The following is a 27063-nucleotide window of genomic DNA, read 5'->3' on the forward strand; positions in this document are numbered from 1 at the left end:
GTAGCATCCAGGAGGCCCTCCTGTCCAGATAAGAACAGACACACCAGGCTGGAGTCTTTCTGAGAAAACAGAAATGTTTTCGAGTAACTGTGGTCTGTGGTCATCAAACTGGTGACAGGCGGCCATTTTGTTTTGTAACCACAGTCACCAGCACTGAGTGGAGCTTCGCTACTGTCGCCTCTCTGAAAGTGTTGTAATGAAGCCCTGGTAATGCAAAGAGCTCAAGTCTCTCCACAGTTAACACCGTGGAGACAATGTGAGGAAAAACAGAACCAGAAAAATCATGATGAAATATTTATCTAATGTAGTTTTTGGCATTTTATTGGCACTGACTTTTGAGCAATTGAGGATTTTCATTCCAAAACGCTACATTGAGAAACCGTGTACCTGAATCAGAGTAGTCCATCATCAGAGTGGACTGTTTTCCATGGACGCAGTCAGATTGTTTAAGGATAACCTCATCATTTTGGATCTCTTCTTCTGGAATGAAACCCTGAGCCCTGGCCTGTCGTTGCTGCCCCGCAGCAGGAACTACATGTGTTGTTACAATAAACTGTCCTTAATAAAGTTTAAATGTTGGAAACAGAAGACATTTGTAGCTTTAAATAATCTAACAAATCAGACTTTTTGTCAGGGCTGAAGAGTAACACTCATGCTGCTTTTCTTAGTTTAGCTGAAAACAGAGCTGTAACTGTTATTTCAGTGATTTTATTGATTAGGCATTGGAATACTTGTGGTATAGAAATCAAAGGAAAGCTGTAGTAAAATGTACAGTGCCCGAGACACTCAGCCTCAGGTTCAGCTGTGGCATGTCGAGCTCTCTCCGCTGTAGAAACGACTCAAGATCTAACTTTGTTAGAAAAGTTAAAAAACACATGAAACACTTCCTGTTCGGACGATGATCTGTGTCCGTTTTAAGAGCGTTTTAGGTTTAATGTGGATGAAAGCTGCGGTTTGTTTATATGATTACACGATAGGCTCAAACTGCGAGGTTTCATGTTTCCAAATGCAAATGAAAGCTGCTTTTCCATGTTACTGTCTAGAAGAACTGCAGCTTGGAGCCTTTCTGATGAATAACTCAGTGGGTCAAGTGAGAAAGGTACAGAGGCGTATCACAAAAACCCAGGGAACGGCTCATGACTCTGCATCTTATAATTAGGAAATCTGTGAACATACGCTGAAGGCCCATATGTGAATGGTATTAACTCAGTTTTGTAATTAAAAGGATCTCAAAAAAACATTTACTGGTTTTATTTAGCGGGGAGAAGCGAGTTAAACAGAGGAAAAGAAACTGAATGATCTCAATCTTATACAGCGAGAAACAGCAGCAATCATAAGATGCAGAGTCATGACTGTGACGTAGAGAAGCAATAATAGAATATGGAAGTTTATTCTTTGGTGAATGTGCTTCCACAGAAAAATGGGCGAGCTGCAGCTTTAGTTACCAGCTCAGAGGGTTTCCAGTGCCAGACCCAAAACGGAGTGGTATGAAGCCAACAACCTGCCGTCGACGCTGCACACCTCAGGCAAATCCACTGTCATTCCCTGGCATCAAAAACATATTCCACTCCTGGCATTTTTCTTATTTGCTGTTGAAAATTGCAAACCAATGCTCAAAGCCCATGAAAGAGAAATAGCCACAGCTGAAGGTGGCGCTGTGCGAGTCGACATTTCCCACAACTCCTCTTATCTGTTTACTTGACCACCGATGACACATAGAAGTATTGGAAAGCATAGCTTCCCCGTATAAAATAAGAAATGGGATTGGGCCTTGCTGTAGTTGGCCTCATACCACCTGGCTTTGAGTCTGCCTCTGGAAATCCTTTGTTTGAAGAGCCATGTGACCCGACCACCTTGCCCTCCCACTCCCATCTTGGGGAGAGTCGGGATGCGCCAGCACTGAACGCATGGAGGGGTAGGGCCAAGGGGTAAGCTGGGCCTTAGCCTATCTTTAAAATGAGCCTTGTTTGTTTAATGTTATTCTATTAATCATTTTAAACTCTCTCCACTTGTTTTAGTTTTGTGCTTTTGTTCATTTTGTTACGGTGGCTGTGAAACTCTACACGTGTTCTTGTCCTCAGAGTTCACTGACCCTCTCACTGAGGGTCTCCAGCTCCTCCTGCTGCTCCTGGTAACGCTCCAACCCCTGGCCGCTGTTGCCGAGGTGTGGGGGGTAGTCAAGGCCGCTGAGTTGGGCGTGGTGGTGCCAGCGCAGGTCGTCGCTCTCATGGGTGATGTAGCGCTCGTTCATCCGGGACTCCAAGTTCCTCAGGTCCAACCACATCTGGTAGTCCTGGTGGAGAAAACACAGGTCAGTACGTGTTCTCTGGCCAGATCTGGCAGAGCCAAGCCTCCAGTCTTCAACCTCTAAAATCAGATCTCATTATTATTACTTGGGTCGTACACTCCTGGACACACAGCCTGATGTTCACTGTTAACACCAAGTCTGTCTCGTCTTCCCTCCTGCTTTTTGTCTAGTCTGTAACCTGGTGCCTTTCTAGTTATTACTGTGTGGTCATGTCTTTGGCTGTCAGTGTCGGGGAGCAGTGAACTACATGTAAGTAAACTAGCTGTTTAGTTTGCTGGTAATTCAAATACATTCATGTTTCCTTAGTGTTTCTAGTAGTTAATATACTTTAGTGCCATTTCTTGTGGCGTTAACTAGTGAAGCTATAAAAGGTTTTGACTGACAAAGGAGACGAGGTGAAGTCTTTCTATAGTCCCCGGCTATGTCCCCGTCCACTGTGTTCTCTGCTAACCACCGAACTGGAATCACATTTCTTGAACTTTAATATACTTGGCAATAAAGATTAGAATTGATTGACTGAAGTCTTCATAAAGTTCAAGATGGGTGTCCGAACCAGTGCTGCATGTGAGCAGCTTATCAGCTGTGCTAAGGGCATATCGGTGCCAAACAGAACCGCCCGTGGGATAAGAACTTTGAGAGACGTATAAAGTTGGTCGTTCAAGTCGGTCATAAAGACGTTTGACTCAGTCAAATGGTTTAAAAAGGTGCAAATTAGATTTGTTATTCTTTACGGTTTTAGTCGCAGTCAGACGATTTGTTTACAACAGAAATAGAACACGGCGTCCTTGTGAAAAACTTGGACGGGATCGTTTTATTTAGGACAGGTTTAGGTCTCAGCTAATAAACTCAAGTGGCATTTTTTTGCTGACATGACGTTTTTGTAAATTTGGTCTTTTTTTTTTTACTAAGTAGTTTGAATGACTTTTTCTAAGCAGCTTCAGCTGACCAAACTAGATTTCTCCCTGGTGTGGCTCTGCTGTGGTTCGACTTCCTGCACTGTGAACCAACTGGTAGGTTACAAGGACGAGCTGTCATGGTAGCTTCCCCGGCACTGCCGGTGGTAAGTTGACCGGCTGGAGGTCAGGTCATTTCCTTTGTCTCTCTCTCTTTGTTCTTTTTCACTCTTAGAATAATTTTACATTTAAATCCAGTGAAAAGTGTCTCCAGTGTCCTACCTGTAACCAGGGGTGACTGAGGGTCTTGTCCACACTGTATCTCTTCCTCATCTTAACCTGCAGCAGGTTGTTAATTAAGTCAATCGCTGCAGGGAAGACAAGGAAGAAAAAGGAAAAACAAATAAGGAAGAAGTGACAACGAAGGGTCGAGTGTCCGGCGGGGTGGTGGGTGGAGCGATGAGGGAGGGGAGGAGGATGTAGGATCGGGGGCCCCCCTGTGGTGAGGGGCCAGTTGGGGCTAATGAGCAAAGCTAACATGATGTTAACATTTCTTCAAGGGTCAGTGGTCTGAACAGCTCCAGGACTCTGGGGCCCCTCAGCTCTGTATGGGCCTCCATCGCCTGGCATTATGCACATGAATGGACCGCCACCTGATGGCCAGAGCAACCCCCCCCCCTTAAAATGGGTCCATCTAAATCTCTGAACGGGAACATTTTTCTCTTACACCTCTACAACAGCAGCTCGTTTCACAGGGGAGTCACGTGACCCAGCTTTAATCTGCAGTATTCAGACTTTTTTAGCTTTGGGGCCGAAGGGAGGCGATGTCAGTCTGTCCACCTCAGCAGCTCAGAGTTTGTCCGAGGGTTAAAAAGCACAGATTTCTGTTTTTCTGCAGCAAGTGAAGCTCCAACACTGCAGCGAGTTTATCAGATATGAAACGCTCCTGGTGGAAAAAACAAGGAGTGTGTTGAGCATGAGTAACCCAGCGCTGATCATAGTCGGGATGTGTTTACATGGATAATGACAGGATAGCCACAGGTCTGTCTGAAAAGCTTAAAGCCCTGAAAAGGGCCTTAAAAGGAAAGGCCTAAATCTAGGCAGTAACGGTAAGTAACGGTAGGTAGGTTGGTAGGTACTTTACTGATAATGTTGTGAATTTAACAAAAACTGGCCAGAACATTTCCAGTACTGTTGTTCCAGACTTCTGATGTTATGTAAAATTCCACTAATCTATTATTTTTATTTGGCAGGCTTCCATCAATGCATCCGTTTCTTGAAACAAATGAGGTGTTTCCCACCAGAGGTCACAAAACTCAGGTTTCAAATGTGTATTAACTTCAGACTTTAATGTCTACATGTGGGCAGGAGACAAACTCTTTAAAGTGTCTTCTGTGAAGATGCAGATTTGCTGACTCACTAAGAGTTTGTTCTCTGACATTTCATCCTCCTGTGGCTGACAGAAGCAAATTGCATTTATTCTGGAGCGCAGCTGAAGTCGCTGTGGCAGGATGAAGAGGTGGAGGGAAGGTTAAGAGGTCCTCAGCCCGATCGCTGAGGAGAGATCCGAGTGAGTCAGGCCGATTTAAATCTGTCTTGGAGTCAACAAGACACTTCCAGCCAACACAGACACACACACACACACACACACACACACACACAGGGGGATGCATTAAGAGACAATGACTACAACAACCTGAGTCACGCTGCAGCAGAGACCGACTCAAACCGACTTCAAGGACAAGTTGGGGTTATCATAGGGCAGCAGGAGAAAATCACCTGCACTGATGTTTGAGGACAAACAATAACCACCGATTCACACAGAACAGCAGTGGCTGTTTTCTGTTCAAACAACATGGCTGCATCCTCGAAGTTGATGTCAACAGAGAAGAGTGGAATTTCTGTCAGCATATTTATGCTGTAGAGAAACCAAAAAGGAAGAAATGTCAAATCAGGAACTCCTGCTGCTGTTGTTGTGATGACACTTGTTACAGACAAGGTGCTGCCGAGTCCGATCACAAACCGTGATCTCTCATCTGTCTTTGTATTTCACACAGCATTGTGGGGAATCGAACCGTGGACCTGCTCACACTGCACACGGCAGACTTCTAACCTGCCACAAATGCATCTGATGGTTTTCAGGCCAGATCGTCATTCAGGTGATTAACTGGGACCAGGCTCATGCTGCATGTCGACCACCCATCAGGTCGATATTTGACCTGGTTCTAAAATTGGTCGAGGGCTCTAAGATGAATCCGAACTGGTCACCCCGGACTAATTTTAGAACCGGGTCCGTGCAATGTGTGCCAGAGATACGTGTGGCGATCTGGAACCAGGCTATAGAGACACAAGCAATACACAGTAAATGCAAAAGCTAAACAATGATGAGGTGAACAGCAACAATTAGGCTGTGTCAACTTGCTTTTTCTCCTCCTGTGTGTCTCTGAGGCGCGGATGGAGCCGCGGGTGACACCTCGGCAGAGGCGGGTCCATGTCACGTACCTTCCTGGGAGATTTTCTTCCAGGGATGGGGGGGGTACATGAAGGCAGCGTTCTGGATCTGATCGTTGATGTCCTCATCTTCATTAAATGGAAACGTCCCACTGAGACTGCAGCAGAGGTTTATAGTAAATGCATGAACGATATCACTGATGGAAATATTAGGTCTGAGTTATTTCACTCATACATTTAGACTTTTTCACTGTTACTAAATAAGCACAGGCATGTTTTTAGTGTTATCATCAATATAAAGTAGGTACATCACTACATTTTACTGAGGTTATTGTGATGGTAATTCGCAGACAACTTGTGTTTGTTTGAAATAATTCTGCTGAAATTAAAGAAGACAAAGAAAGAAAATGACAGAAGTAGAAAGAAAAAGAGAAGCAGAGGAAAAGACGAGTAAAATAAAAAAAAGAAAGCGAAGAAAGGGAGGAAGCAGCATTAAAATGAAAAGAGTAAAATTCTCCATCCTCTCCTACCTGACATAGATGATGACTCCAACTGACCACATGTCCAGAGAGCGGTTGTAGCCTTTGTTCCTCAGGACCTCGGGCGCCAGATAGGCCGGCGTGCCGACCACCGAGCGCCTGAACGACTTCTCACCGATGATCCGAGCGAAACCGAAGTCACACAGCTTCACCTGGAGGACGACAGGTCGGTTGATCAACTTTCCTCACACTGGTCTCATCCAACACTGGTGTGCAGCAGGTGCCAGAGATGAGGCTACACAGATTGTGACAAATGATACTGTACATCTGATTAATGTGTGTGTGTGTGTGTGTGTTGCAGGGACTGGACCACAGTATCAACTGCTCCTGCTCTTCCTCTTGTATGCAGAATCCAGGAATATGTAAAAATTGTCCAATAACATCTTAAACCATTTGAGAATGGTGCATCTTTAACTTTAGGTTTTTGCTAAAATTGACCGTGGTGGGTCAGCTTCCTAGCTGAACCACTGAAACATCTGTTTACAACCAGAAAAGACTCTCCAGCTTGGAGAACTACATTTCAACAAGTCCCCCACCCTGCACCCCCCATGTGGTTGTTTGTCCCTTCCCTCTCATATGTCCCACAGGGCCGTATCATTAAACTGCGCCCCTACAGGTCGCAGGAGGAACTGACAATAATCCTGCCAAAATGAATGACAACCTACATCACACTACCAACTTTTACTGACCTTTGTTGTCATGGAAACGGCCATAAACACAACAGGCTAGCTAGCAGCGACCTACAAGGTACTGGAACTCGGTCGTCTTGGAAAGCATCATAAATATGACAGTACGATTATGAATCCTCACAGTTTTATTTCGTTTAGCCACAGAAGACACTTATGACCAGGCACAAGAACTACTTGGTTAGGTTTAGGGAAAAATGACGTATAGGAACAAAAACACACGTTACATTTAGAGACAAAACACAAGCCACATAGTGGATGTTAACTCTGGTCTTGTGCAGGAGAGTCCTGTGTACACCTAGCCCACCCACATAGACTTTGTGCCTTTGTATACTTAATCCTTCCTTGTGCCATAATTAGTAGCAGTCACCAAGTATCACCACACAATATGTCGTAGTAACCTGGTGGCTCAAACAACATATACCGTCATATTTGACAGGAGGACAGCCCCCTACATTCAGTGCTTTTCACAACTTTCCCAGAGCTCCAGATACCCTATTACATCCTCGTCCTAACACCCCGTCAGCACAGGAGACAGGAGGAGTGTGATGAAGCTGCTGACAGTGAAGAGCTGCTGGCTGTGGCATCTGCAGGATGATACACACAATTGTCCTCAGTAAGCCTCTACCATCAAATCTCAACTGCAGCATACCAGACGTCTCTCCACCCTGGTACTACTGTACCTGTTTGAAAGTAGGTGGACTGTTCCTTTTTATGAAACATCAGGAAAAGCAGCAGTTTATGTGGATGTCGACCAGTCAAGGCATCGCCTGGTCCTGTAACACGTGGACGGTGCTACTAGAACCAAAATATCCTGTTTGTAAATTCTCCACCTGTTCGGTAAACAAGATACAACAGGTAGGTTTGGAGCTGGCGGGTATGAACACGCAGGGAAGAGTATGAAAAACACAGGCAGGGAAACACCAGCAGACACCGACAGCCCCGTAGCCGTCGGTGCAACTAGTAGCAGTTTTCTGCAGTTGTCAGTCTCATCCAGAAACAACTGTTTGTGTCAGACGGCCTGTTTCCTCTAATGATGTGGATTCCTCACACACTTTCCTCACCGTTCATCTGAGCTGTCACGGAACAAACACAAACTAATATCTTGAAGAGATGCTCTGGATTTGCAGCGTTTCATTAAGTTGGGAGCAGTTTGCTGCTGACGTTCTCCGTCTCCCCCGGACCCAGATGAGATCATGGACATGTAGGCATGTCTATACTGGTTTAGTACAAAGACCGGAAGCAGGGGGAAAGTGCTGGCCAACCTCCATCAGACGTAAAATTGGAAATATTAGAAGACATGCCAATTTCAGCCGTCTCTACCTGCATGCGTCACAGTTTCAGAAATGTCTGATTTGAGCTACAAAATCTGAAATTAATTTGTCCATATGGATTTTCTAAGACATTAAAAGGGTTTTAAGGAATAGTTTGACTTTCTAAAGAACTGTTGTGTTCACATTCATGATAGTTAACCACATCCATATGCAAAATAATATAATAAATATTAATGGTAGTGTTGCCACGGCAATGAATTCATTGATGACAAACTTGTAAACACTTGAAGAAACAGTGCTCCTGGCTCCTGATGCGTGGGAGAAGAAGACTGAATAAAACACCTGCGTAATTCTCTCAGAACATGTAAATAAATCCCAGAAACTGACAGGGCAGAGGATCCGATGTACCTGTGGGAAGGAGTCTGCAGAGGCCAGCAGGACATTTTCAGGTTTCAGATCACAGTGGACGATGTTCTTGAAGTGAAGATGACGCAAAGCCACCAGGATCTGACACAGAAACACACATACAGGCCAAAACATTCGGTAATAATTCACAAACGTTTCATCAGAGTAGAGCAACGTGATGTGGTAAAACTAAAGAACAAAGTTTCGGGGTAATTTCACTCTGCAGAGTTTGTCTGCTGAGGAGCACGAGCAGCATAAGGACGTTTTTATGGAAACAAAGAACTCTTCTATGTACCGCTGGAATCTTTTACTACCAAAATGTATTTTTCCTCATAAATATTCACACACAACATCAAGAAGATTGTGGGTTGAATCATCTCTGGGCCAAAGGCCTGAAGAGACAGACACCATAAAACATAAGGCTGGTGATTTTCTGACCAGCAGCACCAGAGAACATGGTGTCCTCACCGTAATGTCCAGGCCCTGGGCCAGCTCATTGCTCTGTGCCGTAGACCTCCACTGCTGTCCACCAGCTATTAACCCCCCCCCGCCCCAGTGTGTCAAACTGGTGATGCACCTGTGTGACCAGAAACTTGGCGATCCTCTCCGGCAGTCGTCCTTTCTCACTGGACAGGATCATCTCCAGCATGTCTCCGTGGAGCTTCTCCATGACCACAAACACTCGCTCCAGCGTCTCAAACATGCAGTCCAGGTTGACGACACCAGGGTGGTGCAGACTCTGGGAGGAGGAGGAGGAGGAGGAATCACCTTCATGCACTTGATGTTTTAATTTTAAATCTTATTGTGAAAGGTATCTGCAGTTGTCAGATACATGTGGAGAAACAAGTACAGCATTTCTCTCTGAGCTCTACTGAGGTACAAATGGAAACACTCTAATACAGTAAAACTGCACTAAAGTACTTATGTAAATGTACTTGTGTTTCACTGCAGTACTTCAGTAAATATCCTTAGTTACTTTCCATCACTGCTGAAGTGAACTGTGTTTTCTGCGCAGGTGTGTGTTGCAGCCGCAGCTTCTGCAGGTTGAGCAGCACTAAAATATTACAGGAAGTCACACCCCCGCAGTGTTGCCACGGTAATGAATTCATTGACGATGGGAAGTCTCACTCGTGCCAGCGGGCTCCTGAGCAGCACCACTGAGTGTGTGTGTGTGTGTGTGTGTGTGTGTGTACCTGCAGGATGGCCACCTCGTTGCGCAGCTGACTCTCCTGTTTGGTGGGGAAGCGGAGTTTGTCGATGATCTTGATGGCGACGTCTCGGCCAGACTTCCTGTGTTTACCTGCATGAACACACACACACTCAAAATCAGCATCATAAACACACTCAGCTGTTCTAATATTAATTGAAGCACATGTGAAAGTTTTGGGGCTGGGTTTGAATAACAGCTATAAACCAGACAGAAACACATGGACACCTTTGCTTTGAGCCGTCAACGTCAGCCTGCGTGTTTCATGAATGTGCTTCAACAGGAGAAGGAGTCTGTAGATATTCTGACATTACATATTTAAAGCTGAGAACGAAGTCAAATTTTTATTAGATTAGAGCATAATAAACAGCTGTAACCTCTGGTTATTTCAGCTTTCTTCTCGATATCCTCTTTTTCTTGTAACTTCCTTTTAAAATACTGTATAATATAATATGGCATATTCAAGAAACTGCACTGACAACATTGTCAAAAGTTGTTCCTGAAAGTATAGAAGCTACATCAGAATTTCTTTATTTACATACTTTACTTTTAAGAATAATTTTCAGGGAAAGAAAAAACCGTCAGACATATTAAAGTCTTATTTACAAAGGTCATAACCATCTTCTCTAGTCGCTGTAGGGCTCCTGTTCCAAACCAGTCGCCTTGTGTGAAATCCACATGTGGACTATGAATTTTTATTTTTAATTGGTTAATCCTTCCATCTATTTCTGCTGCCAGATGATGAAATAATGACCTTATTAGGAGCCATTACTGCAGAGACGCCCTGACTACAGTGCGACAGAAATGTCAATACATTCATGCACTAGGTCAGTAAATCTAGGTCTCGTCATCCCCACTGGTTTGACTGCTGATATCTTTTATACTCTGGCCTGTTTGAAACACTACATACTGTGCTATTATAAAGGCCTTCAGTTCTCACATTTAACTTGCTGAACCCTGTAGAAACCCCATATTCGATTTTCTGAAGAACTAAACAACATTACATGTAGACCTCATGTCAACTCTCCCTTCACTTTGTGCGCTCTGTGTTTTTACCTCCATAGACGATACCAAACTGTCCCGAGCCAAGAACCTCATCTGGGAAGATCTGGTACACGGAGTTGATGTCCTGGAAAACAACAGCACGCTGTAGAGGTTCACAGTCACTCGATATGGTTCCAAATAAAAGACACCACTAAGACCAGTAGACACTGAGCCCTCCATGTGGGGGGACCAGCATGGAGCTGCTGCAGTGCTCTGAGGTCAGGCTCCGAATGCCCCGGTGCAGGCTGGGTGACCGGATGCGGCAGTAATGTGTGTGCAGGCAGCTGTCCGGTGTCAGTCGGACCGTCAGACAAGCAGCAAACACCGCGAGTGTTTAAGTGGCTTGTGTGGGTCCAGATTCATTACATGATGAGGATTATTGTTCTGTCCTGCTGGCAGGGACTGAGGACCTGAGATGTGATCCCAGGCTGGATCATCCCTGCTGGTTGCTCATCATGTGTTAATTCTTTGATCCATGTGACTGAGATAGGTGTTTAACTTGGTGACCCTGCAGAAACCTTGGTTTAGAGACGTATTTATTGTATGTAACCCTAGTCAAGGACAACAGGATGCAGGTGGAAGACATTCCCGTACTGGACCCCCACAGCTCTGGTGGCGTCTGAGCTAATTATTACGTTATACAGCGGGTTCTACAGAACCTCAATGTGAACTCCAGTGCTGACCAGACCTGGTGGGCATCCTCTAAACTACCCAGTTGCTGCATCAGGAGCTGGTTATGCTGTGAAATCCCAGTAAAACATGGGCTGTACTACAAAGTGTTACCCTGTCTGGTTGTGTCACCACCAGTCACCCAAAATGCTGAACAATTTCTTTAACAAAGCAAAACAACTGACTGGACTGTGTGGCTGGATTTCACAGCCCTAAGATCATTTTGGAGAAGATGTCATTCAGCAGGTGCAGAAATCAGCTCTGCAAAACAAAGCCTTTCGCCAGAGGAACCAGAGAAACTGCAGCTGCAAAAACAACATAATGATCTGATGCACTCAGCGGCATTCGAGACACAGAACTAACTGCAGGGACACAGCACAGCAACACCTACATCCATAAGCTCCTGGAAGTCTAGGCTATGAAGGTGTCAGGTGAGAAGTGGTTCCTCTGATGGAACCTGCTACTACTGAATGGAGGAGGGCGAGACAGGCTGACACAAAGTGGCTCCAGCAAAACAGTGAAGTGCATCAATTCATCACCTGGTGGAGGAGCTTCCAGAGACGCCTACTGTGAGCCTCCCTCAATGTAGTTACACAGCGTCAGGGATCTGCCACAGCTTTGACACCACAACAGCAAAATATTTTCTCCTTCATTTGTCTGAAGTCATGTCTCCCATTCCTCCCTGTTAGCTGACAGCCTAATATCACACCTCAAGCAAAGAGGACAGAAATACAATATTATAAACCTCCTCCCGTTCGCCTGAGCTCGCTGCCTAATTACCATCCGTCGCTATGGAAACCACTGGCTGAGTGAGTAATCACAGTAATCTCCATTTGAGGTGCTTGAAGATGTGCTCACCTTGGAGACGGCGAGGTGCACATGTGCATGGAAACGGGACTCTATGTTCTCTGCAGTTACATTTGCATGAATACAGTTTGCAGACATTCGAGTCTTGTGTAAGTCTGTGATGTAAATGCACAGGGTGTTTGGAATACACGGACCGGCGCAGAGAAATCCTGTGACACGTCCTCCCAGTCTCTCAAACGAACGCAAATGACTGAAACATGAGAGAAGGCAGAAAAGGATTAGACAGAGGGCGCTGAGACAGGACATGGCTTTAGGTGGGAAGTTTGGGGTGAAGAGGTCACAGACGGCTCAGGCAGTCAAACTCCTGTCAGAAAGGTAATGTGGGAAAGGCAGAAGAACAATCTGCAGCTAACCAGTACCAACCAACACTCTGCTGCATCAAGGTAATATGCACCACGCCGCAGCCCGACTGGGAGCGTGGCTGCTCTCTGTAGATACAAGTCAAGAAATGACAAAGACGTGTTTCAGCACATGGTTTGTCCACCGACTGTAAAGTGGCCTACTGAGGATACTTCCTGGCTGTTAAAAAGTTTTGGTGAGCCTTATGAAAAATGGTCGATACTGTGTAAAGGACATTCATATATTCGTCACTATACAACTGAGGATACTGTGGCTCGACACCAACACAATAACAACTGAACACAAACCTCCATGAACAGCAGATTATGTTCCAGGACAAAACGACTCAATTCTCTCTTGAAAATATCAAATAGCTACTGTGGCAATAGACTGGGCTCGTTCTATAGCAGTGTACAGAAGTGACTGTACACAGTAGCCTCACTCAGGAACGTGCGCTTAGTGTTGCTTCTCAGAAATGTCCAGTATCTGTACAACCACACAGTTCGCACTTGCTAATTTAAACAAATGTTTGTCAGAGCGCTGCTTGTTTTCTCCGAGATGAGATCCATCTGAAAGCAAAAAAAAAAAAACAGGTGTGTGTGTGTGTGTGCAGCGGTGCCGTTGTCACTCATGGCACCGGCATCATTAATGTCAGACAGCTTTACTTGCTGACAGAGTCTAATAATGGACTCGTTTGCTTCACTGTTTAGCTGTGTACAGTTTGTATGTGCTGGGTTCCATGTGACTCCTTCCCATGAAACCCACAGAGTGCGTCCTTCAAACAGCACTCGTGTCTCCAGGCCCTTTGCTGTTGTAGGGCGGAACAAGGCGCTGCCTTCAAGGCAGGAGTCAGGGAACAAACATCTCCACTGGACAGTTAAAGGCACAGATTACATGACCAAGAACAGCCTGCTCTGCATGAACACCAGTGACGGGGGTATGAGTTGGGTACCGTGTGCGATTTCTCACCACGTTCTCCTGGATCTGGCAGTTGGAGACAGAAATACTGATGGAAACTTCCTCTGGTGATGAGACACAAACATGATCAGAGTTAAAACATTCACAGTGAGTCATCATTAAAGACATCATCGGTGACATTAACAATTTAACTTCAAATGACACATCTATTTTAAAACAAAAATCATTAAATGTAACCTTTATAAACTGTTTTGGGCGACCCTTCTGTTCCCACAAGTGTCGCCCGTGGGTTTAGCAGTGTCCAAGTCCGTGTATTAATAAGAAATGCTAGAAATCTGAAGTGATGGTATTATTTTAGTGTGCTTTCCCCACAGGTGAACACATAGAGTCAGAGAAGGCACTGCCACCACAGTGAAGTGTTAGTCATTCTCACTTTGACGTCAGTGAAGGTCTGAAATATCTCTGAAGACTTTAGTGTGGGTGTCAATGGCCCTGAGAGTCTGCAGGAGAATTCAACAGCAGCAGGAACATGAATACCTGAGCTGGAACTGTGCCCAGTTTCTTTCCAGACAGGTTCTCTGCCATGCTAACGGCTGCAGTGAGAGTGCAGCATTCTCTGTGTCATATCTGGTGGGTGTAAAATTTTAAATGAAGTTCTGAAGAGTCGAACAACATTTGGCTGCATATCATGAGTTTGGACTGAATGAGGCTGAAATTATAGCTTCACAAAACAACCAGGCATGTTAGTGCAGAGAGGGGAACCAACACTTCTACACTATTTCCTCTACATCCACCCTCCTAAACTACTTAAAGCATGAATCAGCACATGGAAAACCAAATGAACAGACAAACAACATCAACCTGTGCAGGGTTTAGACAGTATATCAGCTGTTTTTGTCTTACTGTGTCCAGCGCGGTGGGACGAGTGCGACACTCCAGTAGAAACAGCTGGCATGAGAGCATGCTGAATGGCCATCTCCCACATCCGAGCCACATCCTGTCCCACACCACTGACCTGAAATCAGCCAGTGAAACCAGTTAGCACAGCACTGTTGACCTGAAGAACTGGGGGTTCAGTAAGTGGATATGTGTGGAGGAAAGTTTAAAGAAACCCCTGGAGCCCTGAAATGCACATTGATCTCTTTAATTCTAGTGTTGGACCCGTCTGTGAGTTTGTCAGCGCCCTAGTGGCAGCAGTCGTTCTCTTCGTTCCTGGATGTTTGAACCCATTTCCTAAAAGCCCAACCAGGGATGGGGGCTGCAAATTAGCTTTTCGATAGACGCCCCATATGTAAAGCATCAGCTGACAGAGTGTGACGGTGTTTAGTTGCACATGCCCCTGGAAAAATAAACAAATACAAAAAAAATTGTTTGCAAATATCTGCAGGGTTAAAATTTGTGCCAGTTCATTGTGGATGTGAAAGTTTAGTTTGCTAGAAACAGACGTGGACAGTAACAGTGTATTTAAGTACAATGTTGAGGTACAGTAGCTGGACGCTGAGTCATTTCCTACTATTTCATACTTTGCACTGAATTTCACTTTGTGTTCACTATACTTATCAATAACTTTAGTTACTTTTCAGAATGAGGTTTATAAAACCAAATACTGTATAATCATAAGATTTACGTTCACAAGCTGCCCATATAATTAAAACTAGCTTCATCTTTACAACATTAAATGTGAAGTACACAATAATTAATCAGTCATTATAACTGAATAATATGATGTACATTGACCTTTGGCATTTTATATTTTATGCTAAAACTTTAGCACTTTTACTTAAAATTTTAAATGTGGGACTTTTACTTGTAACAAAGTATTTTCACACAGTGGTATTGCTACTTTTCCTTCAGTAACCAATCCGAGTACTCCTTCCACCACTGGCTAAAAAACGTTTTTCTGCCAACAGCATCTCCAGAGCTTAGTCACTGGAAGGAGGTGTTGAGAACCTAGATCAGTTGTTACCATGTGGCCTAAGATGAGTATGTAATGTTGTCATATATGGGGACAGACCGTGACCCACGTCTCTGTGGTTGAAGGTGATGACAAAACCTCGTGAGTGAACTCCAAGCCAGGCTTTAATGTGAGAACGGCTCCAGTGTGGAGAGATGGACGCAGACAGATGTAAGTACAGGAGAACAGCCTATCTCACCACATGAACGAAGCCGAGCATCGTATCTCAATAAGTCTGCCTCACCAGAAGGCTGCTGCCGCTCACAGACGACTCAGACCTCAGCAGGTTCTCCCCAACGTAGTAGACGAGCGAGGCGGTGGCGATCTCAAAGCAGTGAGGGTTGGCTCCATCAGGAAGCAAAGAGAAGGTCTGAGCTGGTTCCAGGGATAAGATCTCTGACAGAGGGATCTCCTGCAGAAAGGAGGACAGCAGGGCAGGTCTCAGGAGACGTCACAAAGAATAAAGCAACGCTGTACCCTGCGGAGCACAGACGTGTGAGGCAGTACAGTATGCAAGTAAAACAGCTGCCAGTTAATAGTTGAACCGCTTCTAAGTGGATTTACTGAGATAAAAGAAAGCAGCATTGCCAGACCAACTAAAAATGGCATCCGAGGGATGTCATCCATCACCAGCTTCCCACCCAGCAGCACAGGTGTATGATGGGAAGCAAGCTGGCAGTCTATAGTCATTCACATGCGCTTCTCTCACCTCATACTGGGAACTACCTTAACTAGAACTCTGGATATCGACTCTTGATTTTTTTGGCAGCGACCCAAATGTGTCCACACAGAAAAGTGACTACCTGAGTGTCCTGTCAGATTTATAAAGTTGTTTACTTGTGTTTTTGATGCTTTGTTCCTCATTTAAATCAAGATTTCAGTGGACATCAGTAAAGACAGGGCACGGTGCAGCAGGTCGTCTTACCTTGTAGTATTTACTTCCTGTGTCGTTCTGAAACAGTGTGATGCATTTACTGTCCAGTCTCCAGTAATGTCTTTTCCTCTGAAACACAGAGATGAAGAGGAAAAGGGAAAGATGGAAAGAAGTGTCAGATGGGTGAGTAGAGATGATAAGAATGAATGAAAGGCAGAAGTGTGCAGAGGAGCGAGGACACTGAGACAGAGACGAAGAACAAAGCCAGTTCTCCACACAGCTGCAACTAACAATCACTGTTTTTACCCAACTCAGTTCATTTTACCATCACTGAAGAGTAAAAGCAGCTTTGCTTCTGTCAACACAAACCTATGTGCACAGACAAACAAGCGGTCAGATACCAGAGTGTCCTTGCTGGTGTAGTGGACCATCCAGCCCTCCTTCATCACATTGCTGCTCCTCCTCTTTGCATGTTTGACGGACTGAACTACTCGCATCAGAGGGATGTTGTTACTGGTGGACGGGCTGCGGGGTGGGACAACACACACAACCTCAGATCTGTGTGTCTACTTCCAGTATGTGTATGTGCGAGTGTGCGTTTTTGTACCTGATGGCGCGGGAGGATTCGTCCAGGTCGGAGTCGTGCAGGTCACAGAAGTCGCCGGGCACTGCATCTAGCAGGAGACCCCCCTCTGATGAAAGCACATCATCCAGGTCATCCAGCAGGCCGCCACCTCTGTCCACATCATGGTCATCAAGGCAACCCTCCACCATAACAACGTCTGAGTCCGCCCCCGGGCTCAGGAGCTCTGCAGGTCAAATGGAAAAGTCTGGGTCAGTAGTGTTAAATCTCAGTCCTTGGTCAACTTTTGTGCTGAGGTTATGTTTGTAGGTATGTTGCTCCAGGTCCTCATACATACAAGTGAGTGAATGTGTATGAGTGTGTTCAAACATGCCTCCGTTTTTGGAAACTTCTCCCAGACAGTTGTTTGGTACTTTGGGAGCACATCGCTTGTGACAGTTAAATTTACAATCTGAGAGAGAAACAAATGAAGAGGGCAGCCATAAGGTCACAGCAGGTCACGGCCTCACATGTCTAAGTATGTATGCAAGTATGCAAGAAATACCGTAATGCTTGAACACCAACAAGGAAGGAGGCTGAGGTGGAGGCATGAACATTTGGAAAGGCTGCAGAGGCTCACCTTTACACTGCAGCCCCTGTCTGAACAGGCCTTTCAGCAGCTTCTTGCAGTGCTGGCAGACCGTAGGTCGGGTGTAGGAGTGGATCAGGAAGGTGTGGGGAACTTTGACCTTGGACAACAAGATCTTGTCCAGTTCGATGGGGCGGCCAACATACGACTGCGAGCTGGAACGCCGCTCTCTGCCAGGGAAGTAATCTAACTGGTTTTTCTGCTAGGAGGAGGAGGCAAAGATCAGGTGACCAGTACAGAAGACTGGTTCTGACATCACTGGACAGATTTACTGGAGGGGATTCATTTACAGACATTATACTGGGACTCAGAACAGGTTCCAGCAGACAGGTGAACTATCAGGCTTCTGCAGTTTTACACTTGAATGTTATCATCCCATTAACTGGGTGTTATCAGTTCATCATCAGGAGCAAACATGTGGGTGAGTAGGGCCCTACTCCACCTCTTAGTCAGGTCCATAGGCCAGTCTCACCTGTGTTGTTCTTTATAACGTGTATGGATGATATGTGTGTTCTGGCCTTGTGGTACGTGCAGCTTTACATTTACAGGTACAAAGCTTATTTTGCTGCAACTTAAAACAGGTCAAACTAATTTATCCCTGCTCGTGAACCTTCTTCAAATCAAAAGCTCAACAAAATGAAGCTCGGGCTTTTAATTCAAGCCTCTGATAGATTTATAAAACAGAAAAAATCTGTTAAAGGGGAAATGTAATGAATGAACACAGAGCATTAGTGAAGAAATACATTTCCGTATTTAAAGCCCGTGTTCTCTGTGTATTAATTAAAAACATAAATGACAAGTGTGAACGTCTCTGTGAGACTCGCTCGGTTTGATTTAGACACTTGTTATGAAAGATGTAGAATAAAACGGGTGGGACCTACCTCCATGTTGGGACTGACTGGAGACTGGACAGTGAGAAAGAAGGAAAGAGACAAAGACAGGTGGTTTAATTAAAAAAAATAAATGCAAAGCAGTTTGGTACTTCTCTCTCAACCACTGAAACACACTGGCAGCAAACCTGTGAGCTTCATGTTTAGACCACTAAGTCCACGGTTGTTGCTTTTTATTTAAAGATTACATGATTTTTCTTTCTATTTCTTCAACTCCTCTGATTGTAGCCACACCTGGGAGTCGTGGAAGGCCCAGAGCTGCCTCCATTTTTGTTTCCTCTGGTGCCAAAAAGCAGCCAGGTGCTCCACATGCTGACGTGGTCTGCACAAGTTAAAGTGGTATTTGGTTTCTGTGCATCACTTTAAAGCCAAATTTTATTAGATACACCTGTAGAACTGAACACAGTCCTCATGTATTTAAATAGGGAGGACAAAAACCAGAGAGGGGCTCTGGTTATAACACCTGTAACACCAGACTACTGACCAGTAAAGCATCATCAGTGTAGTCAGGGACACGTTGGATGGACGACGCCTTCTCACCCCGCTGCAGTTATTGGGGATTTTAAAGGCACAGCGTTTGTGATAGTTCAGACCACAACCTGGACACAAAGAGAGACAAGAAGACGACAGGACATTTAGTTTAACAACACATGAGCAGAAACACACAAACCAATAAACAGCAGTTTCCCTTTTCAGGCCTCATAAGCAGAAAACAACCACTAAGTGCACACCTTCACATTTGAGCCCCTGTCGTACGAGTCCCCACAGCATCTCTCCACAGTGGTCGCAGAAGGCCGGAGCTCGGTACGAGTGGACGAACAGACAGTGCGGACGGATCTGGAAGTCCTCTACTGTGGCTGAGGCTGCGGAGAACACCAAAATATGAGTGACTGCAACAGGCAGTCAGACAGTTTCTCTGCCAGCCATCAAGACGACACCTGAACCAATGCACAATAAGTCCTCTTCATTCCATTACAAACTGCACATTGGTTTCTCATACAACTTGGCTTTATTCTTTGTGTGGCTGTTTGTCGTGCACCATGTAGTTATAATAAAAGAAAGAAAGAAATCAGGTCTTCCTCATAAAGCTCAAGGACACCAGCTAAAGCGTAAGGGCTGAAGACAAATCAACACTTTTACTCTTGGGATCTTAAGTATATTTTGATGCTGAAACTCTCACACATAGTTGAATGCAGGACTTGTACTTGTAACAGAGTACGTGCACACTGTGGTATTGATACTGTTACTTCAGAGGGAGACCTGACTACATTGCCAAAACACAGAGACTGATGTGGGAAGAGCTGCTGAAATCAATCATCCATAAAAGATGAGAAGTTACATTAAAAACAAACTTGATACCATTTTAGCCAAACAACACTTCACCATTCTAGAGTTTCAAGTAGAGCAAACAAGCCACTCACCAAGACTCTGTGACCCCATGCATCATTCTGGAGTGATTTCTCTTTTCTACCTTCTCTAAGAGGTTTTGAAATGGGCTCGAAGGCGAGCAGCTGCCGTTCTGGGGTGACTGGGCCGGTGGCCACAGTCGCCATCGGAGCCCAAACATCCTCCAGCTGTTTTCACAAAGACCCGGTTGGGGACACTGGCAATGCTGAGAACCCCGACTGAGAAAGGCACAACGCCAAAGACAGAACCACGTGAACTGTGAGGAGTAAGGCTTAAAAAGCAAACCCACATGTCTCTGTTCCCTAAACCAGGCATGGACAAATGCTCGGTTTGGGCCAGATACAAACTGCTGCATCATATTTAGTCAGAGACAGGTGAGTTCAGGTAGGATGCTCACTCTGCTGTGGTTAAATGAGCTCTGCAGCGGTTTGGGATCAATACACTCCTGATTCATGGGCATGTGTGCCTTCTGTGACCGCTGACAGTTTAGCTCACATTAGGCTTGTGGCAGACTGATGGTTTTTGGATGGAAGCTGCACCACTTTGGTCTGAAAAAAGACAATTCAGCCCTCCCTGTTACGCTACGAGTGTGAGCTGGGTATGGTTTAAATGTTTGGATATTACAGGTAATACATTACCTTAGTTACAGTACTGAGACTAAAAGCACTATTTTCAAACACATTCATATAAATGTGTTTGCCAGGAAAAATCAAGTCTGTGAAACAGGGCGAGACACATTCACATGAACTGAGCTGCCTTGTTCACATCACTCCAGTGTCCAATCCAACAGAATCAGTTTCTTCAGGGTTCAGATGGTATGAGAGTGACCATCCTCTCATTTACATTCTTGTTTTCTAACTGCAGGCAAAACAATCCAAGCAGCACAGAAGGGGCTACGCTGTTGAGACAGTGACAGGCATTAACGACAGTAAAACCTTAAAATGCTCCTTTATTTACAACCTGGTGGATGGCTGTTAGCCCACTAGCCACGCTAGCTCCTGCAGGTTGTGTTTACAACCCTACCCACGCCGTTTCCTGTCCCCACCTACTTTTGGGCACATTTGATCTGGACCTACAGAGCTCATTGTCTCAGAAGGAGGAGGGACACCAGGCTGTGACACACAGGACGCTCCGGTTTGGTTAGTTTTTCTTTAACTAGCCAGCGATGGAGAGAGAAGAGGCGAGGGAGATAAACACAACAGCAGAGACAAAAAGTAATGAATGGGTTGTTAGGGGGTATTTTGTAAATGTTTTGGAGGTATGAGAGGCTCTTGGGGGGCACAGATGGACTGAGTGTTTGCTTGGTTGGCCAGCAGGCTTGGCAAGGCAGCATGGGTAGTTAGGGATATGGTTTTCACTCCCTTCCTATTTTTCTGTCTCTCTGCATGCGTTTCTCATTCTCTCTTGCCTTTTGGTTTTCTTTCACATGCACACACTCGCCCTGTGCTGTGGTCCTCCAGCAGAATACGGCTCTGATTAGACATTCTGCTGCAGGAAATTACCTCCATTTATTCAAATTATTGTTTATGTCTTTTGTTTGGAGGGCCAATATATGTTTGGAAGTCTGAACAAGCTCCCAAACTGTTATTATATGCTTCAGAAAATGACTTGTGTGTGTGTGTAGGGGGGTTCCTAGGTAGTTCTGAATATAAATCCCTGTGTTTGTGTGTGAGTTCTCTGAGGTGGAATTAGGACCGTGAGCGAGTGCTCGCTGCTAGCTTGTTAACCCACAACCAGACAACAAACACTGTGGGTGGAGAATGTGTAAACCAGCAGCAGTGTGACAGTCCACCCATATTTACATCCATGTTTTAGCTGGTTAGTACAAAAATATCAAGTCTCAAACAAGCACAGAGGGCGGAGGTCGTTCGCAGGTTTTTAATCTCAGTGGTGGAATGTCCTTCACTACACTAAAGCACAGCTATAGATATACTGTATAAAGGACTTGGTAGAAATCACAGTACAATGTATGTACACGTGCATATTTGTATGGCTGAGTAATGAAATCGCAGCAAACTTAATCAACACACAGGCTAATTAATCAGTAGGAAACAACAGCTTTTGTTAAAGTCACAGCCAATAAAACCTGTCAGTGCTTTGGGAGTTACCATGATGCTTTTTACAGGTCATTTCTGACCAATCAGCTCACTTGACTGGAGCTGCCTGTTACACCGTACAAAGTTAATTTCTTGTTTGTTTCCTCCACACTTCGAGCTGTCACTGGAACTGGCAGAGAGCCCTGAATGAAAGTGTGTAACAAAGGAGGGAGAAAGCGAAGGATAACGGGCTGAGAATGAAGCAGAGAGATGTGAGGAGGAGAAACAAGGAGGTACAAAAGAAAAAAGGAATACGCAAAGGAGAAGAAAGAATGATGAAAAGCAAAATAATGCTGGAGACAGAGAGAAAGCAAACACGGATGGACGATATTTTAACTGTTAGTTGCAAATTAAAATTACACTTCATCTGCTTTTAGTTTTTACACCTACTTTACAGCACGTTTGCTTCACCTTTTCTTGCATAAAATGCATAAAATGCTTTTGCCACTTTGCATTTCTTTCATTGCTTCTGCTTCAACTGCCACCTCAAGTCCTTTCAGAAGTTCAATTTAAACACTGTACCTAAAATGACTCCACTCAGCTCTGTGCAGAACTTGTACTGCAGCTGATACAGAGCGAAGTGGGAAATAGTACTGCAATAATACAGTGTGGACACATTGTTCCCTGGAAGACTGTGGCTAATCTCTGAAGGTAAAACATCCCTTAAAATGTCATAGTACAACGATATCACCAATAGATCTGTAAAATGGATGAACTTGCGTTGATGGTGGGATAGTGTCAATTAGTGTGACTGTATTTTATATAGCGCTTTCTCACAGTGTGTTGCACTGGCCAAAGTGCTTTACAGGAGATCATACACCATTCACACTCAACATTCACACACCGATGACAACAGGCTTCCACGCACCGGCGCCAGTCAAGCCACCGTTCAGTGTCTTGCTCAGGGACACTTAGGCATGCAGGGAAACCGGGAGTCGAACCACCAACTTGCTGGTCAGGAGACGACTGCCCTACCTCGTGAGCCACAGCCACCCACAGATGTTGACAGACAAGAGAAACAGACACCGTGTGTGTCCCAAATTGCCTACTTCGTAGTATGTCTGAGTTCTTAGTATGGGACAATATGTATGTAAGTAGTACTCAGATGACCTACATACAACTTCACAGTATGGAAACAATGGTACACTGTCCCACAGTGGTGGCTGGGTAGGCTCAAAGCTGTTGTAATCTTCATCTTAGGACTGTCACTATACAGCTTTATTAAATTTTGATAGAAAATAACCATCTAGGTTTGGAATATGTGGTCAGTTCATCCAAGCAGTGCTAATTTAGATATATGCCCCGGCGTTTTCGGAGACGTGATGACCCAGTCAGTGGTGGCAGCTAGCTAGCTCTGGTTAGCGTTGTGCTCGTATTATCACATTCACTAACCTGTGGGCTGTGTAATCAGATGTGGTGGTTCATGTAATGTTAACATTTATATGGCAACGGGCTCGAAGCCTCTGTCACCATAGATTTTACCCTCTATAACACTTAGGAAGCACCACTACGATTATTTTTCTACTTTTATTTGGCATTGAGCAGGAAGTCTGTGGATGTGTGTAGAGGGAGTAAACCTGGTATAAGCAAAAGGACTTTACACCTCAACAGCTTGGTGCCTTTTTTAAATTTGTAAAGCACCTATTTTTCTTTTACCGGACACCAATTTTAGCTTTCAGGATAAAGAGCCCAGAACTCTTAGGAAGCACCACTACAATTATTTTTCTACTTTTATTTGGCATTGAGCAGGAAGTCTGTGGATGTGTGTAGAGGGAGTAAACCTGGTATAAGCAAAAGGACTTTACACCTCAACAGCTTGGTGCCTTTTTTAAATTTGTAAAGCACCTATTTTTCTTTTACCGGACACCAATTTTAGCTTTCAGGATAAAGAGCCCAGAACTCTCTAACTGAAAACAATGTTACATTAATTATTATTATTATTATTGATAGGAATGGTGGAGTAAAACACAAAAATAAGATGCAAGTTGTGGAACATCCTAGATGTACACAGAGGGGAAACTGAATAAATGAAAACATTCATTAAACCCAAACACACAAATATGCAAATGTACAAACACACACACCCTGTACTGGGTGGTGACAGGAAATTGGGAAGCAGCAGCTGTTGGGCTGTTAGCATAGCATGGTGTGAACACCTGAGTCCTGAGCTGGACGACAGCCAGACAGGCTGGCGGAGACAATCGGAGACAGTAAATCATTATTACACACATCTGGAGAATTTCAGCTTAGCTTCAGGCTGCCAAAAATGTTTACACTATAAATATGGAGGTAATTCTGCCCCCATCTGCTTAACCAATTATCTGATGAATCCATCATCTACAACAAGCTTTTCAGTTTGATCTGTTCAGACTTCGTCAGCTAGAGTCCAAGCTCTGATATGGAACAGTTGGTTTTGGTCTTCTCATGAATCAGTTGACAAGGAAGATACACAATGCCGCCAGACTGCAAAGGAAACTGGGAGTGATGAGATCCATTCTTTTTATTTATAAATTCCTAATTTATTTGTCACTAACTTTGTGTCTCCTCTCTCCCGTAGTGTGTCCTCTCTCTCTCCCTGTACCTTTCTACAGGTTACCCTGGAGCTCTACGTTTCTGATGATCAGTCACCGGCCACATCAACCAGACCAGTATTTGATTGTTTGTTGTGTCTTGTTGCTTTTCTTCTTTTGTCTCTCCTCTATCCACTCACCCCAACCGGTAAAAGCAGAAGGCTGCCCACCAAGAGCCGGGGTCTGTTGGAGGTTTCTTCCAATAAAGGGAGTTTTTCCTCCCCACTGTCGCCAAGTGCTGCTCAGGGGGGTTTGTTGGGTTTTTCCTCTGTAATACTGTTAAGGTTTAGACCAGGGTTTCTCAAAGTCTGGACTCAAGTCCAGATTCAGTACGGATGGCAAGTCAGTCCAGACCCAACCCACATGTCATATTAGGAATGCAATGATACAATGTAATAAAGTATATGTTTCCTACTTATAAACAAATTATTAGTTTTGTAGAATATATTCTATTTGGCTATTGTCACAGCGATCCTGGCCCGAGAACAAGGCTAAACGTAATCATTTCCCTGTCTGAGATCGTTGTCATGGCAACGTTGACAGCCGGCGAGGGTATGACGTTTCACGTCAAGTAGTCAAGTCTGAAAACCCCTGGTTTAGACCTTACTATGTAAAATGCCCTGAGATGATTGCTGTTGTGAATGTTTGCTGTACAAATAAATTGAATCAAATGTTTTTCAGTCAGTGTGGATAATTTTTTTTTTGCAAGCCATCGCTGTTACATGTTATGTCCTCACACTTGGTTTCAGGCTTCAGGCTAGAACCAGGTTTAGGGATGCATTAAGTCAGTGAGTGTCCTCGCCACCACAGAACGAGGAACATGCATGTATTTGTGTGTACTTGCACTACCAGTCAGAAGTTTGTTTGTCCTCCCACGTTTGTAGTCAACATGGAAAACATCTATTACAGAGCAGGTCCTGTTAATTTTCACCACAATTAAACTGTGATTTTTCTTGAACATCATATGGCAACAAATGTGTGTGTCATTTGGAGACTGTTGTCTAGCTCTTCTATTTATACACGTGGGCCCATTAACATTCTAACTAGGGGGCGCTCTCACATCAAAGTACAGAAAAGAGGACAAGAAGAAATCAGGGAATGGAAATGGTGGCGATTTTCAGCCAAGCTCAAAGCTGTTATAATTTTCACAGAACTGGTTTTATGCCACGTTAAATGCTGATCTTAGATTGACAGTCCAACCAAGTGATGATGATTTGCCCCAACATTTTCAGAAACATGAGTACCCATTAGTAGACCGATAGCAGGCAGCTACATCTCGGTCAGAGTAGAGCTGGATCAACCACTCAGTGTTCAGGACGCTTATGGAAAGCCAAATAGGCCTATTTGCTGAGAAGCCTAAATTGCCTGTCAACCCTTCTCACCTGACAGCACGGCCTCCACCAAGTCTCCCTCCTGGATCTGAGAGGCCGAGCGCAGCAGCTGCAGCACGTTCTCCGACGTCTGGTCATGACGAAACAGCAGGATCTTCTCATACATCCTATAGAAACCACACTCTGGTATCTGACAGAGACAGAGAACAAGGCACTGAGTACAAAGTACAGACAGCACATCTGAGACAGAGCCACAAACTGGCTGTTGGCACCGGTGAACACAGATGATGGTGCTGCTGACAGTGATGGCTGGAGACCCTGCAGTCTGCACAGGCAGGGTCAAGGTCTTTCACCAAAAGACAAATCAAACACCAGTAATCTCACATTCTCATGTAACAAATGTCAGTTTGATGGAAAACAAAACAACAAACTCAGCTGAATTGATCTTCTGTGTGTCTCACAGTTACTAGGTACATACTGACAAACTGCTCTCCATTTTCACAGTCTGTTTGGTTTATTAACTCTCTACTTGTCTCCTCCAGCTGCAGAAACCGAAACACAAAGTATCATTAAAGGAAACCTTTGAGAATAACTTGGTACATAACCCTCCATACAACAGCACTCTTAGACAAGCTACAGTAAAATGTGTTCGGTGAGCTTTAACGCACTGGTAGGTGGACAGAGCCAGGCTAGCTGACACTGCCAGTCCTTACACCAAGTCAGCCAGCTGCTGGCTCTAACTTCATATTTAGGCAACTCTGAGCAAGAACACCAGTATTTCCCCAAATTGCCATTAAGTATCAATGTAAATCAAATCAAATTTTATTTGTATAGCGCCAAATCACAACAAAAGTCATCCCAGGACACTTTACAAAGTAAGGTCTAGACCTTACTGTTATCAATATTATTACATAGGGAAAACCCAACAAATCCCCCTTGAGCAAGCACTTGGTGACAGTGGGGAGGAAAAACTCCCTTTAACGGAAGAAACCTCCGACAGACCCCGGCTCTTGGTGGGCGGCCTTCTGCCTCGACCGGTTGGGGTGAGTGGATAGAGGAGAGACAAAAGAAGAAAAGCAACAAGACACAACAATCAAACACTGATCAGGTCGATGTGGCTGGTGACTGCT

The 27063-nt window shown here is 44.6% G+C and overlaps 1 protein-coding gene across 1 annotated transcript in view; it reads right to left on the bottom strand.

Annotated features, from left to right (window-relative positions):
• Positions 1 to 1750: 1750 nt before the first annotated feature.
• prkd1 (protein kinase D1) overlaps positions 1751 to 27063 on the bottom strand; it is a 48268-nt gene continuing 22955 nt past the window's right edge. The window contains exons 2-21 of the mRNA XM_020611530.1: positions 25985 to 26123; positions 19261 to 19392; positions 18968 to 19128; positions 18521 to 18544; positions 17631 to 17841; positions 17385 to 17462; positions 17036 to 17237; positions 16830 to 16953; positions 16480 to 16557; positions 15799 to 15966; positions 14504 to 14615; positions 13652 to 13704; positions 10820 to 10892; positions 9750 to 9856; positions 9134 to 9295; positions 8560 to 8658; positions 6183 to 6343; positions 5704 to 5810; positions 3484 to 3569; positions 1751 to 2293 (exon numbers count right to left, since the gene is read on the bottom strand). Coding sequence (XP_020467186.1) covers positions 2078 to 2293; positions 3484 to 3569; positions 5704 to 5810; positions 6183 to 6343; positions 8560 to 8658; positions 9134 to 9295; positions 9750 to 9856; positions 10820 to 10892; positions 13652 to 13704; positions 14504 to 14615; positions 15799 to 15966; positions 16480 to 16557; positions 16830 to 16953; positions 17036 to 17237; positions 17385 to 17462; positions 17631 to 17841; positions 18521 to 18544; positions 18968 to 19128; positions 19261 to 19392; positions 25985 to 26123 — 2493 coding nt within the window. The 3' untranslated portion in view covers positions 1751 to 2077. The remainder of the gene's footprint in view (positions 2294 to 3483; positions 3570 to 5703; positions 5811 to 6182; positions 6344 to 8559; positions 8659 to 9133; positions 9296 to 9749; positions 9857 to 10819; positions 10893 to 13651; positions 13705 to 14503; positions 14616 to 15798; positions 15967 to 16479; positions 16558 to 16829; positions 16954 to 17035; positions 17238 to 17384; positions 17463 to 17630; positions 17842 to 18520; positions 18545 to 18967; positions 19129 to 19260; positions 19393 to 25984; positions 26124 to 27063) is intronic.

Source organism: Monopterus albus, unplaced genomic scaffold (genome assembly GCF_001952655.1).
Source record: "Monopterus albus unplaced genomic scaffold, M_albus_1.0 scaffold115.1, whole genome shotgun sequence".
Classification (NCBI taxonomy): Eukaryota; Metazoa; Chordata; class Actinopteri; order Synbranchiformes; family Synbranchidae; genus Monopterus; species Monopterus albus.